General features: G+C 42.7%; 1 protein-coding gene across 1 annotated transcript; it reads right to left on the bottom strand.

Annotated features, from left to right (window-relative positions):
• Positions 1-2,105: 2,105 nt before the first annotated feature.
• On the bottom strand, positions 2,106-15,619 carry slc16a4 (solute carrier family 16 member 4). Its single transcript, XM_041946535.1, has 8 exons — positions 15,492-15,619; positions 15,086-15,218; positions 14,720-14,863; positions 13,955-14,116; positions 13,180-13,833; positions 8,120-8,331; positions 3,989-4,082; positions 2,106-2,314 (listed from the first exon to the last, which is right to left on the bottom strand). The coding sequence occupies exons 1-8, from the start codon at positions 15,606-15,608 to the stop codon at positions 2,106-2,108; spliced, it is 1,725 nt and encodes a 574-aa protein (XP_041802469.1). The 5' UTR covers positions 15,609-15,619.
• Positions 15,620-17,061: the final 1,442 nt, after the last annotated feature.

Genomic DNA, 17,061 nt, shown 5'->3' with positions numbered 1-17,061 from the left:
TTTCAGGAGCTGGTACGTTTGCTACAGCTTGAATGATGTGCAAGTGAGCTGTTAATGACAGGAAAATCTCTCTCTGTGTGCACTTGCATAGAACAGCTCACAAACGATGAGCTAGGCATGACCAGTTTCTCATCTGCAGATGCTGCAAAGTAATTGGAGTTATTTAAAATGTGTATTAGCATTGTTGACCCACAAAAGGAGAGAGGCAGTTGTAGTTTTGTTGTAGTATTTAAAAGGTCACAAATGAAGATTTGAAGGAAAAATTAAGCACGCTTGTTTGCACTGAAAACTGCAGGTGCAAACACTGTAAACGGGATAAAATGCCTTAAGATGTGACATTTGTCCCTGCTCAGTAGCTATTTATGCGCTGAAGGTGGTTGAACCATCAGCTGAAGCGTAAGAGACAAAAGCAGTTGAACTGTCATTTGCAACATTATAAATCAAAGTTAAACTGTCAGTTACACTGTGAATGAATGAAGGAAAGACGTGCTAGTCCTACAAGTAATTGAGATAGTTTAAGTTTGTGAGGAGTGTTGGTTGGTATGCAAGCAGCGGAACTGTGAGTGAAAGTAGTTGAACAATCAGTTGAAGTGTAAGACATGAAAGCAGTTGGAATGTCAAAAGATGCCCTTACTGCTAAAAGCAGGTAAAACGTCATTTGAAATTAAAGCAGCTGAAATTTCCGTTGAAGTGGAAATGCTGCAGACAGTTGAAGTGTGTAAACTGTAAGCAGTTGAAGTATCAGTTTATCTAGAAGCACTGATGCTGAAAGCAGTTGAGGGTGAGAGATGAAAGCAGGTGAAGTTGACATGCAAAGAGTTTAAAAGGGTTACTCTGTGTGAAATCAGTGAAAGAAGCTGAAGGGTCAGTTTACGTGCCAGCGCTGAACACAGCTGACACTTCAACTTCCCACTGCCTTTGAATGCTCCATTGCTAGAAGTCAGTGTCACCGGGACAGTACACACAGTGTCACTCCTGAAAAGCTCAGAAAAAAGTTTAAAGCTTAAACTGTGATTCAAGAAAAAATGTGAGAAAAGTGGAACTAAATTTTGAACAGTCTGCCCATTAATTTCTATGGGAGAAAAATGCTGAAAGACAGATGTCCAAAAGTCTGACTGGAGGCACAGATGTCATCAACGAGCTGTACATTTGAAGTCTGAATGGGGAGTTTATGTGAAAGTAAGCCAAAGTCGCTGATGGACAAAAAAAGCATCCAGAATATTAAAAATAAGGTTTAAATATTAGAATATGAGTGCATCACTGTCCTACCTGGAAATGCTCGCACATGCCATACAATCTACTATAATCTGGTTGGGGCAGGAGATGCAATTTCTTCTGTTTAACTACTGAAGCAGTTGCTGCTTTTTGGCTTTGAGGAACAGATTACACATAGAGACATAGTGTCATAGAGGCAGGCAGCAATTAAGTGGTAGCTCAGTATCTTAACAGTCTGGCAGTTAAAGGTCAGAGGAAATGTCATGCAGCTTAATCACAACTCGGCCCAAAGTGCATATCAGTGAGTACAGGTTTATAGATACAGGTAAAGGCATCCAGAAATCAGGTGAAAAGTATCTCTTCATGGATATGTGCTTCCATTAATGCCACCACGGAAAGAAACGGCTGACGACGGGATTTCGAGATCAATTGCAGAGCTTAGTTTCAGAAAATCATGTGCAATGACAAACTACTGCAAAGGGAGTGTACTGTTCTTGTATTGGAAACAAAAATTCTGTTTCAATAAGTTATAGTTGCAAAGCTGCTGATATTAAAATGTGCAGTATGTTTGAGATTATCTTCGGTTTGGATGCATGTACCTCTGATAAGAACAAGAATTGGGGATAAAATATTTTGTAGTACACTAAAATTTTGGCTTTTGAAAAGTTCAACATAATCATGTATTCACCGTCGCCCAGAGTACTGTATGTTCTTAGACATCTTAGGCAGTTCATAACCCTCTTCTCCTCGGCCCGTGGTACGTTCCTGCTGAAATTAAGGGTCACTTGGGTCCCGACTTTAAGCTGGAGTCCAAGGTCCAAGGTATGCAGGCCTATGGCAAGTTATGAGCATGCTGGTTCAAGATCGAAGGCCTTCCCTGGGTTTCATTCCTACACAGCGCCGTTCTGGAGGCGGTCAGGGGCGAAGCAGCCGTTGGTCTTACAGCTGCTTTCTGCTCTTTTGTCCCGGGTCAGTTTGTTCCTGGCCTTCCAGCGCTGAGCCAGCGGCTCCATGAACAGGGAGAGCGAGGAGAGCAGATAGCAGAGCCCAGCCAGGTAGAAAGAACAGTCGTAAGTCTGAGTGTAGTCGTACAGGAACCCTGCGACACACAAACAACAGGAACACTTTAAAGCAACGCTGTGCAAGAATCTGCATTTCTTGCAATTTACTTTTACACCATCGTCGTACTGAGGTGATTTAGAAAAATCAGAAAAATCCCTGCGGTTGATGTTTTTTTTTTAATTTTACATGGACATTAGATCATAATATTTTTGAGGACACTAATGTTTGTCAAATATTGCATAATTATAGTTATATTAATTAATTAGTTGCACTTTTTTATGTATTTATTTTTAACTTATAATGGGTATTTAACATGTAATATAACCTCTTCATATTTCACATTTGACATATTCACATTACAGCATGGTGAGGGATCGCATTTTTTTCATGCGTGACCTCACTGTAAACTATACTGCAGGTGACTCATAACTTCCTGTGTTTGTTCTCTTTGCACGATCCACGCTGACATTTCACTTCAGACAAGTGAACTGGTGTGAGACAAGAGCCCCCGAGCCAGATAAAAATGCGGTATGACCTGTGTTAAAATGCTGCTGGGACAGTTAACAGACAGCTGGCGATCTTGAAGAGATGGATTGAACAACAGGAATGTTATCACAACCTGTGGCCTGAAGGAGGGACCATAGTTTGCTTAACGTCCGTTTCTCTCTTGAACCGCAGGCAGGGATGGTAAACAGAGCCACAAGCTATTTCCGTACCACCCTAAAGGGGGTCATTAGTCACATTTCAACCCCGAAATCCATAAGCTCCTCTAAGGGGATTGCCCAACACAGTGTGCAGGGACGATGTCAATAGGTTCATAGGAACCCCCTCTGCTTTCACAGGGGCCAAATGTTACCTATGGGGTTATTTTTCCTGGAAATACCTCACATATTCTCAGAAAGAAAAGTGTGGGTGCATATATGCATTAATCATCATGAGGCTGTATAGGTTCTGTGCAAGTTTCAGTCTCCCATATATTAAAGATAAAAAGTGGTTTGGATGATGCGTTAAGCAGATGATTGATGTCTCTGTTTTTTTTTTTTGTTTGTTTTTTTTTTAGCTGACCTAGAAAAGGTGTAGTTGATGTAACAAAAGAACACTGTAATAAAAAACGTATCCCAGATTAGAAACAGATCTCTAAGACTAACAAAGGCAATCTGCCATCACTTAAACAGAGTGAGTCAAACCCAGCCACGAACACAGCAGTGTTATTCTAAGGGTTAGACGTGACTCACTTGTTGGCAGGATGAAATTTGACCCAGTAACCCCTGTATGCATTTTCGTCAAAGCAACCTCAAAATCCCAGTCTGCACAGAGGGCGGCACTAACTATAGGTTGTTTTTCTCCCGTGTGTTTCAGTTTTCACACTCCACAGTGACTGCAAGCACACAAACGGGCAAACGCACACTTGGAGGCCCCGCAAAGAATTTAGGGCCCCATGGAAAAATGTGCCGGAACACCCCTCAAAAAATATAGGTGCATAAGAATGGTTTATCAACCCCTTCACTGGTCCCCCAACTCACACACACACACACACACAGAAACACATGTACAAACTTCACCTTGGCCTCTGTGTAACAAATCACTTTCGATCAGTAACGTCACAGCTACAATCCTATTGCATATGCAGCGCACATGTAAGCGTTTGTTATTGTATGTATGTGGAAAAGTGGGTTAGCACATGTCTGAATCCATGACGTGATTCACTCACCTGCCAAAGGAGGCCCTGTGAGGCAGCCCAGGCCGACAAAGAACATGGAGAAGCCCATGGAGTTGTTGAGTTTCTCCGACCCCACGAGGTCTACCTGCAGAGCGGAACAACACATTCAGCCCGAGGCGCCGCCATCTTTTTTCTTATTTGCAAATCACATGTGCTTCACACTACTAAGATATTACAACAAATGTTTTTCACACCATACAACGATTTGAAATATATTCAATACATACAAAGCCAGACAAACTGAAAACATCCAGCTATTCATATATGGTGTAAAACAAAACAAAGAAGCAAAAAGAGTTCAACAAGTTGAACTTGATGGATCAGCTGTCAACCTGTCATTTAAAAGCTGAAAGGAATGAAAGCTGAGCTGCTGTAGACATGTACAGTAAGCTTTGGAGGATGGTAGAGCTGTATGCTTGACTGGGTATTTCAAGCCAAAAAATGATCTTTTCTTTACTCTAACCAAGCGGTTTTTGTGCTTAAACCTAACCAGACCTTCATCGCAGCATTGTTGCAACATAAGGTTGAAAACTGGCACGTAAAGAAACATAAAGTTTGACTTTAAAAAGCATGTAACCCAAACCCAAATCCACTATGATCCCTGATGTTGTTTCAAAAGTGGTGTGACTTTGTTGTTAATGGTCAGAATAGGTCTATAAACTGAAGGGATGATTCAACGTTTTAATGCATAAAACTGAGAGAGCAGGACTAAAGGGAGAAGAATGCAGAATAGGCAAGGACCTTGTTTCATGTAAACGGGTGCATTATCAAATTTATAGGGAAAATATATTACATAATTGTTTTTCTCCATCTGAAACTGAACGTGCAAAACTAGGAAGACTGGGCTTTAAACGTGTTCACTCATCATCAAATGAATCTGGTAAGAAAAGAGGGATGAGCAATTTTAATAAAAATGAGCATATACAGAATTAGAGGAAGAAATCTAAACCTACTTGAAAAATCGTGAGAATACAACTAAGCTGACCATAAACTGAAGCTGCAACCACTGTATGTCCTCCGCACACTACCCTGCTGAAGTGACAACCCGACAGGTCAGACGGCAACTTAAATCTATAGTGAAATGTGGAACGACAGAACAGTAACAACTAAATGTTAAACCTTACAACATGAAGAAGAACATGGAGGGATGGAGCTCCCATGCTTACTAGAGTATCCTTATGCAGCCCAGGTCAGGCCTCTTATATGCTGGTGCTTTTTTTGCCAGGTGGAGGGAGTTACAGCTGGTGTAGCGACTCTAACTCTGCCTTGTGCTACGTATGTAAAGGGCACACTTCCTGCAAATGTCTCTGAGCAATTTATTTGCCACCCAGGAGCAACAGCAATGGCAATTATGGAGAAACAGGACAGTCACAGTTTCTGTCATGTACATGCTCTCAGCGACTTCCTGAGGAAAGTCCACAACGAAGAGGAAGTGAAGTCAGCACAAGTGTGGCAGGTACGGTTCACAAAATAAAATGCTTACGATACTTTGAGCAATAATCTCGAACAGCTCCCTTTTTAGAAAGATATGTAACCTTAATATAAAACACAATATACTGATGTATATACTGATTAGAATTTTAAAAGGACATGCTGACGATATATCAGCAACACTTAAGAACACAGAAAACATGAATCCTTCAGAATAAAAGTCTGAGCTTCAATCCTTACAGAATTCTTATGAAATATTTGATGCCCTGATCATGAAAAGCTCAAAAACATCGCGTACCTCAACACTGGCAATGACTAACGGGACGCAACTTCAAACCACTGTTTCTCATAAAACACTAGCCAAACATTTCTTGGACAGGACAAAACCATTTATTAATTTGTCTCTTAAGATCTGGCAAGACTGAAAAATTGTGAAATTTACACAGAGTACCAAAACTGTTCTGATAGTGAATTTTCCTTTAATCTGATGAACGAAAGACTCAATATACTGTACGGGCAAAGACAGGTATTAGAGCTAAATGTACTCTGATGCAGAGGAGAGTGGAGGAGTGGTGTAGGGTTTGTCATGCTGTAGGATAAGATAAGATGAGATAAGATAAGATAGACTTTATTAAGAAGAATTTCTTCATCACTCCTCTGCAGAAGCCACACAGAATTACTAACTACTACTTATTCTGACTGCTGGAGGCGATGCCAGACGAATCATGTAAATCCTTACCATATATTCTAACCCTGCCTTGTTTTGATCACTTCTTGAAAGACCATATACCGGACTTAAGAGGAGGTATTCCGAACCTCAATCCCATTTAGATTCAACGTTTTTATACCTATGTAATATGTCCAAAGTATTATACTCTGAAGACAGAATCCTGAAAGGAATTCTACTGGCAACTCTGGTTAAATGGCTAAGACCTGAGGCTCCCTTGATGGATGAGTGGATAGAGGTAGTTAATCAAATATATATAATGAAGAAACTGTCATACTCATTAAAGTGAAGCTGGGCTGACTGTTCCAGCCTGAAGGATACATAATTGTGTTTGGTAACAACAATGGATATTTCACAAATGCAGGAAGGGACTTTTCTTCCTCTTTGATAGCTTTGCTCTTCATTAGTTTTGTTCCCCTCCTCATTTTTTATTACATCTCAAAAATGAGAAATGCAAACAACAATTAATCAATACTTAATTTGCTTAATCACATTAAGACACACAAAGATGATTTTTTTTTCTCGTATTGATTCATAACCAGCACTGCGTCAGAAAACGTCAATAACTCAGATTTGGTTAGTGGAAGCTCCCGTGCTGAAAGACCTGTCAATCAATTTGGGAGTGACAGCAAGTTCCAGCCCTGTGGTTTTAATGCTCTGCTGTTTTATTGTACTTTTAGTGCATATACAACACAATACCAGTGAAAAGGTGACTTCAATAACCTCAGTATGTGTCCTCCTTTTCAATCTCTTTCTGAAATTTATCTGATCTTTTGAACATGAACAAAATGACCACACGTAACATTTAGGCCCACAGGCACGTCCCGACCTTTGAGAGCACATCATTGCCAGGTGACATCACACCACATTCTGTACATCCTCAGGTCTTTGTTTTCAGTTGTGATATGACCTGATGATACTGGAAACTCGCTGACTTAACACGTTGTTCCACCCACAAAAGGCAGTTGGGAGACATCACTAATGATCTGCTTCAAGGATATGTTTCCCTTTCAGTGCATGACACAATTACGTAATTAAGGCACCTTCATATGATGCAAAAGTCCCCACATGCAATTAGCATGAATCCACCAGCTTACAGAGTCTGTCACCGCAGGGGTCTTTCATGGTAAATGAACTACAGACTGATAATATAGTGAGACTGTCAAAAGTCAAATGATAGTGAGAGAGCGCACTGTGGCACTATCTAAGGGCCCCACAGATTCTGCAACATTTACCTGCCTTCACAAAGCAACAGCAGGACAGACATGTTGATACATTTGCAGCGTCCACATTGAGAAGTGTGGCGGCAGAGCGCAGTGACATTACACACAGCAGTCCACCATGTTTACCATACTTTCACTGAATCATGTGTAAATAACACCTGGCTGCTACGAAATGACCCCATACACCTCTACATACATCAGACAGGTCGATGGCTTTCTGCTGTTTCTGTGGGAGACGCTGGAGCCAAAGCTCATTAGTCCTGTGCTTCTATTGGTCGCCTTTCATTCTTGAAATGCTTGGAAATGCTAGGAAATACGCCGGGATGCTCTGCACCAACCAGACAACAAGTTCCTGGAGAAACCTCTCTCCATTTGTTTAGGTGTTGTCGTCATGCGCCGCTATGATTGGCACAGCTGTTTCAGAGCAATGAGACCAGTTATGTGACTTGCTGACAGCACATTTATTAATCATCACAACCTTTGGTCTATATTCCACTTAAGCCAGCCCTTCTGCACTTTGCACTGCTGCACCTGTGTGAACCTTATAGCAAGTGCGGTTGGAGATGCACTCAAAACCTATGCTTTAAAATACAGCCCTTAGTGTTGGCTATTCCTTATTGGAAATTAATTCTTCATTATGTTAAACTGTATGGCAGTAGACAAATTTCTGCATGTTCAGCTTACCTGCTATGAACTAAATAAACGTTACACATCAGTGACTTTAGGGGGGGGTCTCCTTACTAGAACAGGCAGCAGCAGAGCCATGTATCCACCACAGAAGATGGCAAAGAAGATAGCGTAAACCATCAGCAGGATGTAGGAGGTTGCCAGTGGGGAGAGCAGGTTGACGAGGCCGCACAGGATCAGGTAGGCCTTGTGGTAGTGGTATTTATGGAACAGGTTCCTGTCTGTCACCCAGCCCGAGGCCAGCTGGGCGATGGTCTCTGTGATACCTGCAACACAGGCGGACGGGTGAGGCTTATGAATGAGGAACAACGGTGACAACCGTGACATTGAAATATTTTTAAGCAAAGCAAAACTCTCAGATGAAGATCGAGTCTCAGGTGAGAGAGACAGTGTTGTAAGAGAAGCCTGTAAGAAGGAGGCTTCAGTAAAAACCTTCAGCTTCCACGGTTCAGGGATTTGATATGCAGTTTAAAATACCCAATCAGAAGATGTTTGATGTTTGTGATAGCACAGTTTTTTTTCTTATACTCTCTTGTCTTATTGTTTGTTTTTAAATGTATTTAAGATGCTCCTGGCTGTTTCTTAGAGGAAGGAATAAGACAAGGGAGGCAGGCTGGAGAACATGTACAATGAAATATTCAGGTAGTTACAGGAAGTTGCTCTTTGGTAATGCAGTTTTTGATGGAATCCAGAAGAAAACAGGACTCACTCACTGCTATCTGCACCTTTGGATAAAAATGTCTTCAGTAACCAAAAAGCTTCACAGAAAGTTGCTTCCGCTGGCTTCGTGTTTAAGGGTCAGTTCAATAAAAAACAAAACCCAGTGGTATCCACCCATGCAGACAGTTTTAGCTTAAATGGCCCAGGTTCTGAAATGTCCTTGTGGTGATCTCAACATTAAAAACTGATATTTATTCAATATTAACTTGTTTCATTTTAGCTACTCACTTAGCCTAACTTCTACCTCAGAAATAATCCCATGAAATTGTTGACATCATGAAAAGAAAAGCACATTGCCGTTAACTTTTTTAAAGACATTTTTCAATGATGCCAGCACCACAAACAAATCCCATTCACCTCCACTGTATTCTACTGGGAAGTAGAACTGTTTGGAAAATGTCTCAAATCCTGGATAAATGAAAAGCAATCCATTTGCACATCTGGATACCACAAGCGCTAAGTGAGAGAATATGTTTTTAGCCATGGTAGCTAGTGGCTTTTGGTCTATAGAAGGTTCAACACTTTGATCCGGACTGAAAAATCGCAACTGGCATTTTGTGAATTTTGTGAAGACGTTCAGGGTTCCCAGATGATGAATCCTAATAATTCTGGTGATTCCCTGACTTTTCCTCTAGAGCCACCATGAGGTTAACATCTCAAGTTTTTAGTTGAATATCTTGACAACTATTAAATGGAATCACATTGGTACAAACAATCATGACCCTGTCAGGATGAATTGCAGTAACTTTCACGACTCCTTAACTTTTCGTCTTGCGCCATCATCATTATGTCAAAATTCTAATCTTTCCAATACTTTGGTTGATGACTGAATACCTGCACATGACATTCCCATTGGCCTCAGATCTGCTGTGTTTAGCGCTAATCGGCAAATGTTAGCATGCTTAAATACTCAACCAAGATGGCAAACAGTATACCTGCTAAACATCAGACCTTAGCATCTAGCTCAAAGCACCCCCATGCGGAAGCAGGCTAGAACAAAGCCTCACAGAGCCGTTAGCATCGCTGTAGACCCTTAGTCTTGTTGTAATTTGGGTGAACCGGCCCTTTAAACTCCACTTCATTTCCATTCACCTGCCACGCCACCCACTCCCCTCCAGTCACTAAGATAATTACATGCATAATCCTGGTGGGACGTTAGTACAAACGCTGATACAGCAGACCACAGCGGTCCCCCACCCGAATGCATTTTGAAGTGATGCTTAGTTAAATGTCAAAGTCAGCCAAAACACTGCATCGTGTAGTTCAAGTGCAACTAAAACAGTCTATAAAGGCATATCCCCAAAGTTAGGTGCAGGGACCTGTGAGTGTACCACATCTTGTGGCTTTTATGCAGTAACTTTATGCTTAATAAAAACAAAGTCTGGAGGGAGTGATGGCATCTATGTGTGTGTGTATGTGGTAGTGAGAGAGAGAGAGAGTGTGAGTAAGGGTGGGGCAAGAAAAAAAAAGACGCCCTGCAGCAAAACTACACAAGTCTGCATTAGCATAACCAAGAAGTCTGCTTGAGTCTATTCCAAGTTGCTCCTGTTGGTCCTCGTCTCTGAAATGAGAACAGTCCCAGAAACAGTGCAACACATCCATTTGTTAACATCTGTATCGCGCTGGTAACATATAAGCAAACTACTCATTATGCACTCCATCCCATCTGATTGATCGTTTGCTCCAGTCGGGTATGATGACTGGGCAGATATGTGCTACTCTCTGCTGAGGTCAACTGGAACGCGATAGGCGGTGCGGAAACTGCAGTGGTGTATTGACCGTCGCAGGAATAGCTACAAGCAGGCAGCGCTGAGCCATTGATCAATGAAACAAACTGGTTCTATGCAGATCAGAGTTACCCCTCCTTTGCTCAGCCTCTGCACCACAACAGCACAGGCTGCAGCCACTCAGACACTCAGCTTGAACTCAAACGGATGAAAAACTGCTGAATATGGATGAGTTTGCACACAGTATGTATTGCTAAGTAAAGTGTGCATGTTTACTTTTATTGTGAGTGAAGTTCACATTAATATGCATTGATGAACACATAATAACTGATGATCAGCTTCACTCTTCAAGGCTCTGAATGAACTTGACATGAATAAACAATGAAACGCCTCGTCAGTGAACACCTCAGCTTTCCTTACATAACAGAATCTAGTTTCTCCTCTCTAAGGTTAGAGATATGACATGAGGCAGCTGTGCTGTGTTTGTGTGTCCTCCTCTAGTGACCCAAGACAGTGTCCTGGGGTGTCCCCTGCTTGCATACAGACGAGTTGAAAGTTTGTTTGTGTGTTTTAGCCTCAGCAGGTTGGTCCAGGCCTGCAGCTGTTCCTGTTCAAACCCAGCACAATGCAGTTTAAATTTGGCCTCTCCAAGTAGCACCTTAAGCCAACTGCATCAGGGACATTATTAGTTCTGTCCATTGCTCTCTGCAGTGCTGACAGGTATTAACGGTGCATGTACATGCCTCTGGGCATTAGCAGACCATTGGGGGGATAGAGATGCCATTCCCTTTGCTTCAAAGAGGGACATTTTGTCACTACACAAAAGCAAATGGTTATAAAAAGCATGTTGATTTTCCCAGCTTCTCTGAGGTTGCAGTTGGCTTGTCTTGCTCCTCTTTTGTACGCATTGCCGCCTCAGTGCTCCTCCGCAGAGTATCAGCCACTTTAGAGCTGGACTCTAAAATTGGGAGCCCCTCTTGTCACCAGGCCAGCAAATTTACTCCGTTAGCTGTTGCTTAGCGACTTCAGTTAGCTCCAGTGTTGGTGGCTGAGGGCCGCCGAACAGACTGACCCGGACAATAGTGGCCTCCCTCCCTCAGCCGAGTCAATGGGCCTCTATGACAAGCGCCGGGTCGGGGACAGAGGGACAGCGGAACACTGGCATGGTGGCTTTGTGGTGTGGGTGGCACCCTGCCTCTCTAGCTCTGTCTCTTTCTCCCTCAATGCCATGCACATGACCACAGAATGTGACAGAGCAAACGTGTCTGAGTTGAAAGAATCTGTCAGTCTTGCAGCTTGCTGGCACTGATCGCTGGCACGAAGCTCATGAATAACCTCACAGACCATCGGGAAAAATTCAGACACCTACACTACATCCTCTGGTTTTTGTTCTCCACTTGTATCTCCACAGAAACATTGGAGAGGTTAGTTTAAGAACACATAAAGCATATTTGTCAGTTAATTTGACTACATCCTCTGTGACTTTAAGAAACCCAGTTTTGGCTCAATCTATAAATGTTTCATCCCAGTTGTGTTTCTTATGCAGGTGTGCATAGTGTTTTCTTGAGACCTGTTTCTTTAATCTCTTTCCCCTTTCCTCTTTCCCCATTTCCTCCAGCAGTGGTGCTGTCCAGCTGCTGCTGCACACCAATGCTGACACAGGAAATACACAATTTTTCCAGGCTATCCACACCCCGTATTTCAAAATTACATATTTTTTTCCCAAAATGCATCACTGAAATAGTCCTTAGGGATTTCTAAAACCATTTCCTCAAAAGCCAGGGAACTGATGCATAATTCAAACAATTATTTCACATTGAAGAGATGTGATGTAAGAAATGTGTTTAAAGTCGGCGCTTTCGTGTGGTGGCAGCTTCTCTCACATCCTCTCCCTTCATTACCTCCTAGTGTAAGTGATAATAGATAATAGTCTTTCAGACCATTTAACTGTCATTAGTCTTATCTGAAAGACACCTTTCGTCAAAGGTGATACAGTATCTATCTGCGGAGGACTGATTAGCAAGGGAGTGATTACAAAACAGAAGCATGCAACTCATAAATGCACAACCCCATCTGGAATACTTTAATTATTCAAAAAGCCTGAGCAAGAACTCTTAAAGAATCACATGCACATGTGGTCAGTGGTCAAAATGTTAATGCTGTTTTCTGTTCATATGGAGCAGCCTCATCAGTGGCATACTGCTGAACCCACCCGGCCTGGCCAGTGGACCAAAGTTCAGCTTTTATGTAAGCACATTCATTACATAAGACTGCAGAGTCTGAGCAGCTCACAAATAATTAATGCCTAGAAGTTGACTGGGGACTTTTTTGCATTGCTTCTTAAACTCTGTCTTAAAGAAACCAGGACCTCCCTCCTCTCAGTCACTGTGAAACCCCTGTTAGAAGCCACATTCAAAGACAAACAGCAGCAGTTGACTGGGTATTCAATCTGGAGTCTGTTGGATTTCTAAAGAGCGGCAGGTTTATTATTTGACTTGCTGCTTTATTCAAATTTCAGACACAGTCCGATCAAGATTGGTGGCAATCTCCTCATCTAATTTGGTTATAAAAGGAAATACAATGTGTTTCCCAATATGTCAAACTATTTCTTTAAAGTGGATCATTAAAAACACAGTGGGAACTATTGGGAACTAATGTGTACCTCACCTGCCACAGAGATGATAAAGGAAGCATCCATGGCATCGATGCCCAGGGTTCTGGCACGGGCAGACAGGTGGAAATAGGGGATGAAGTAGGCCAGCTGGCTGAAGACCAAGGACCAAGTGTAGATGCAAAAGAATGGGTCCTTTAGAAGGGAGAAATCCAGTACTTTGGCTTTTCTGCCGGGCACCTCACTCGGAGTGCTGGCATGTGAGGGAAATCCAACAATGGTGGACCCATTCATGCTGCCATTGAGCTCCGCGGAGCTGTCTGGAGTTGTGGGTTTACACTGACCCACGTCATGGTGGGGTTCATGGCCATTCACACCATTCAGGACCAGCCTAGTCAGTTCAGGGTTCACTGACTGGTCCTGGAGTCCCTGAGTACCTTGGCCTCCCAGGTTCTCAGTGTCCCCATGAAGGGCGGGAGGAAGGGGAGGGGAAGAGCATGAGTCTGATTTGGAGATGCCATTGGATAGGTGAGAGGAGCCATTCAAGCAGCTCTTGGTGTATTCCTTCTCTGAGGAGCTCTTCAGGGAAACTGCAGGGCTCTTTTGGATGGGACAAGAGGTAGGGTCAGGAGGCTTCACATTGATGGGTCGCAGAAGCATCCCCGTGGCCACCAGATTCAGCATGAAGCCACCAAGAATCAGCATTGCCCCTGCAGTGGACAAAGAGAACTCAGGACCCGAAAAGTCACCTTGCACCGTGTGCGCCATATTTCTTCTATATTTAATATTTTATGCAATGTGCATGCTCATTAACAGATCTGTCCTGCCTACCTTGCCAAGCATACTGGTCCAGGAGCAGCTGAGTGAAGGGAGCGAGGGCAAAGGTCAAACCCATCCCAGAACGCCCGATTGCATACGCTGTCGCCAGCCTCTTTCGGAAGTACAAGGCTGTGACCACTGAGAATGACTGGTATAGTAGTGCAAAACCCATTCCTAAGAGGATCAGAGAAGGTTATCATGATCAAACGCTGTGTCGTTCGAGGATTGTGGGCAGACAAGAACCAAAATGAATTCACGGCTGTTGAAGAAATTCTTCTTGTAGATTTGAGAGTGCTAATTTTCTGAAGAATTACAAACACGGTGTGATGAATCAGATCTCTTTACTTCATGCAGCATGGAGAGAAGACTAGTCCGCAGCGTTCTCTGCCAGACTTTCAGAGCATTCACCTTGTATAGTGATAGATCAAATGAAGGCTAGTTGCAAGACTGACAACATACAAATGATAAGATGACCAGTTCCTAGAAGACTTCCTCAGTCAACCATTGTTCAGTGTTAACCAAATGGCCCTATTGTTGTTATAGGTGTTATCTGTCAGTTGGCCTTTAGTGACCCTCACCTAACAATTTAACAACTGTGGTACAAAGGATCATAAAAGAGTCTGCAAAGAATTAATCCCTCACACAGCTCACACAGACGTCCTCGTGCAGAGAAAGACCTTGGTTTAGGTTAGGTTGGTTATAGATTCGGAGTCATCAGGGAAACAGCAGGTGTGAGTCTTATTCATATATTTTGGCTTTCCACATATTTCTACTCACCGACTATCACTCCCATGCTGATGTAGAGGAACACTACACTGTTAGCGAAAATGCTCATGAGGAAGCCTCCACTGACCAGCACTGCCCCAGCGATGGAGGTCACCCTGGTACCCAGCTTGGCACAGGCCACCGAGGCAATGGGTGCTACAGGCGCAGACACAGAATCTCAAAAATTTCCATTTCCTACTGTTCAACATCAACATCACGTAGACGAAACATGGCTCCAAAAGGTCAAAAGCTTTACTATTGTTCTAACAAATTGATCAGAGACATGAAGTAGAGAGGATACAACTACACAAGAAAAACCTCTGAGACATTATCATCCAGTCTGTGGTCTGTGCAGAGCTGTGTAGGTACGATACAAACCTCCAGACAGACGCAGACTCGACATGATGGAACCGATCCAGCTGATACTCTCTGCCGAGCCTCCGAACTCATCTTGAAATGCCACGAAGAAGATCCCAAAGCTCTTCAGTGTTCCCATCACAAGGACATTTACCTGCGAGCGCACACACACACGCGCAAATAATGGGAAAGAGATCAGCGCCAGTAGAGACTGCATGTGAGGTAAACTTGTTTCAGGTAAATTAGGGTCCTTGTTTCAGGAGCAACTGCTGGTTAAAGGTTTGCCTTTAACCACTTTCCAGTGAGAACTTACTGAAAAAGACCAGAAGCCACATCACTGCAAACAATACATCTGCATTTGATCACAGTTGAAGAACCGCTGTGTGTTTGAGAGATAAGGGATCATGAACAACTGAGGTGGACATACCAGGAAACAATGCAGCACCACCATCCAGCCCCAACCTCCATCTGGAGGGTCCTCATACTGGATCTCTTTTTCCTTCTCCTTCTTCGTGGTCATGGCATCTTTCCTGAACAGATTCATGGCTGCCTTGGTTTCACTTGGAGAGAAAAAAAAAATCAAAATCGTGCATGCACGACATGTTTTCATATAGGTTATGTGGATATAAACAGTTAAATTTTCTCTCTTGCATTTTAAGACATTCAATTGATCTGTATTCTGAGTGAATCTCTGTCTCCTTATTTCAATGTAATAATAACAGCACAGCAGTGTGTAGCATGTTAGAGTTTGTGAGGAAGAAGACAAACAGGCTCTTTCTCAGAAAGAAGAGCTGGATTATTTTCTAAATAAAACCAACAGCGATGTGATTTTCTTCTTTCTTACAGTTTCTTTCATTCAAGCAACTTTACAGAAAAAAAACAATCAAAACGTCAAATCATTTTGAACCATTCAGGCGAGACGGTGCGCAACGGTATCATTATGTCGGGCACAGAATGATCCTGTAAGGATAACTGACAGTAGACAGTAATGCTGCATGAACTTCTGAAATCACTGAGCTGTGAAACACGTCAGTTACAGGCCAACTAAACTTGGTTACTTTTCCACCTCTTTTGCTCTTATTACAACTGCGGCACAGGACTGAATGTCTCAACAGCATTAACAATCAGGGTTTCTATGCCGCAGCAGGTGCAAATATTCAGTCATGTGTTCCTCGAAGCTCCCTGTCAGCATGTGACAGCATGTCCTCTGCATGATGGGCTAAAGTTTGTAGTAATGATGATGATCTTTTAACTTTGTGACATTTCAATTCGTGAGCCAACAAAACCAGAGGCCAATGCCAGGAGGCAGTTATGCTGAGTTGTCTGGTTAACTTTGCAGAGTGAAACCTGGAGGCCCTTCATGAAAAGCTCTGACTCTGGCTTTGCAAAGTTATTGGGACACCTCAGTAAACCTGCCTCTTGGAATTGACTATCGAACAACCTGAAACCATTCAGTCCATGACCTGCTCAGACTTACTCAAGCTGATGTTTTGATCAAATTTGGAGTTTAATTAATTTGGATGCAATGACTGGAAGCCACAACAATAACGTTTCCTTTCATCCTTTGCTGTCACAGAAGCACTTTCCCTCACTTAAGTCTCTGTCTTGCACATGCGATCTTGTAAAAACCTGCTTCAGAATCCCAGTGAGCATGCAAAGGTACCCTGTCAAGATTGTGACCCCTTGTAGTGCAACAGATGAATGTTTTTAAGAGTGGATCCCCATTTTGTTAGAACCACCTGCCAGCGCACAAGGATGCAAGTGCACGCAGGTGTGCATGTTGCTGACCTCATACACAGTCCTGCCGGTGGTTCCACCCTGTTCCACAGCTGGTGGTTGTCACATGTCAAGAAATATAGCAAACCAAGAAAGGAAGACTGTTAGCGAGCACACAGGGGTATAAACATTGTAGATTTCAAGTTCTTCCACTTGTCTGGTTTGCAAATGCTTTATGAGGAAGGAAACACATCCCATGTGTCCATTTGATCTCATCTCGT

This window comes from Chelmon rostratus, chromosome 10 (assembly GCF_017976325.1).
Source record: "Chelmon rostratus isolate fCheRos1 chromosome 10, fCheRos1.pri, whole genome shotgun sequence".
NCBI lineage: Eukaryota > Metazoa > Chordata > Actinopteri > Chaetodontiformes > Chaetodontidae > Chelmon > Chelmon rostratus.
Note: the sequence above shows the minus strand (reverse complement) of the source record. Positions and strands in the feature narration are given on the sequence as shown.

Bases quoted from the DNA above. Each gene is read 5' to 3' on its own strand.
- slc16a4 (XM_041946535.1), bottom strand. From the start codon at position 15,608: ATGAATCTGTTCAGGAAAGATGCCATGACCACGAAGAAGGAGAAGGAA. The intron at 14,864-15,085 runs GTTTGTATCGTA...CTGCGCCTGTAG, and splicing joins GAGTCTGCGTCTGTCTGGAG to CACCCATTGCCTCGGTGGCC. The intron at 4,083-8,119 runs GTAAGGAGACCC...TCCGCTCTGCAG, and splicing joins CTCTGCTGCTGCCTGTTCTA to GTAGACCTCGTGGGGTCGGA.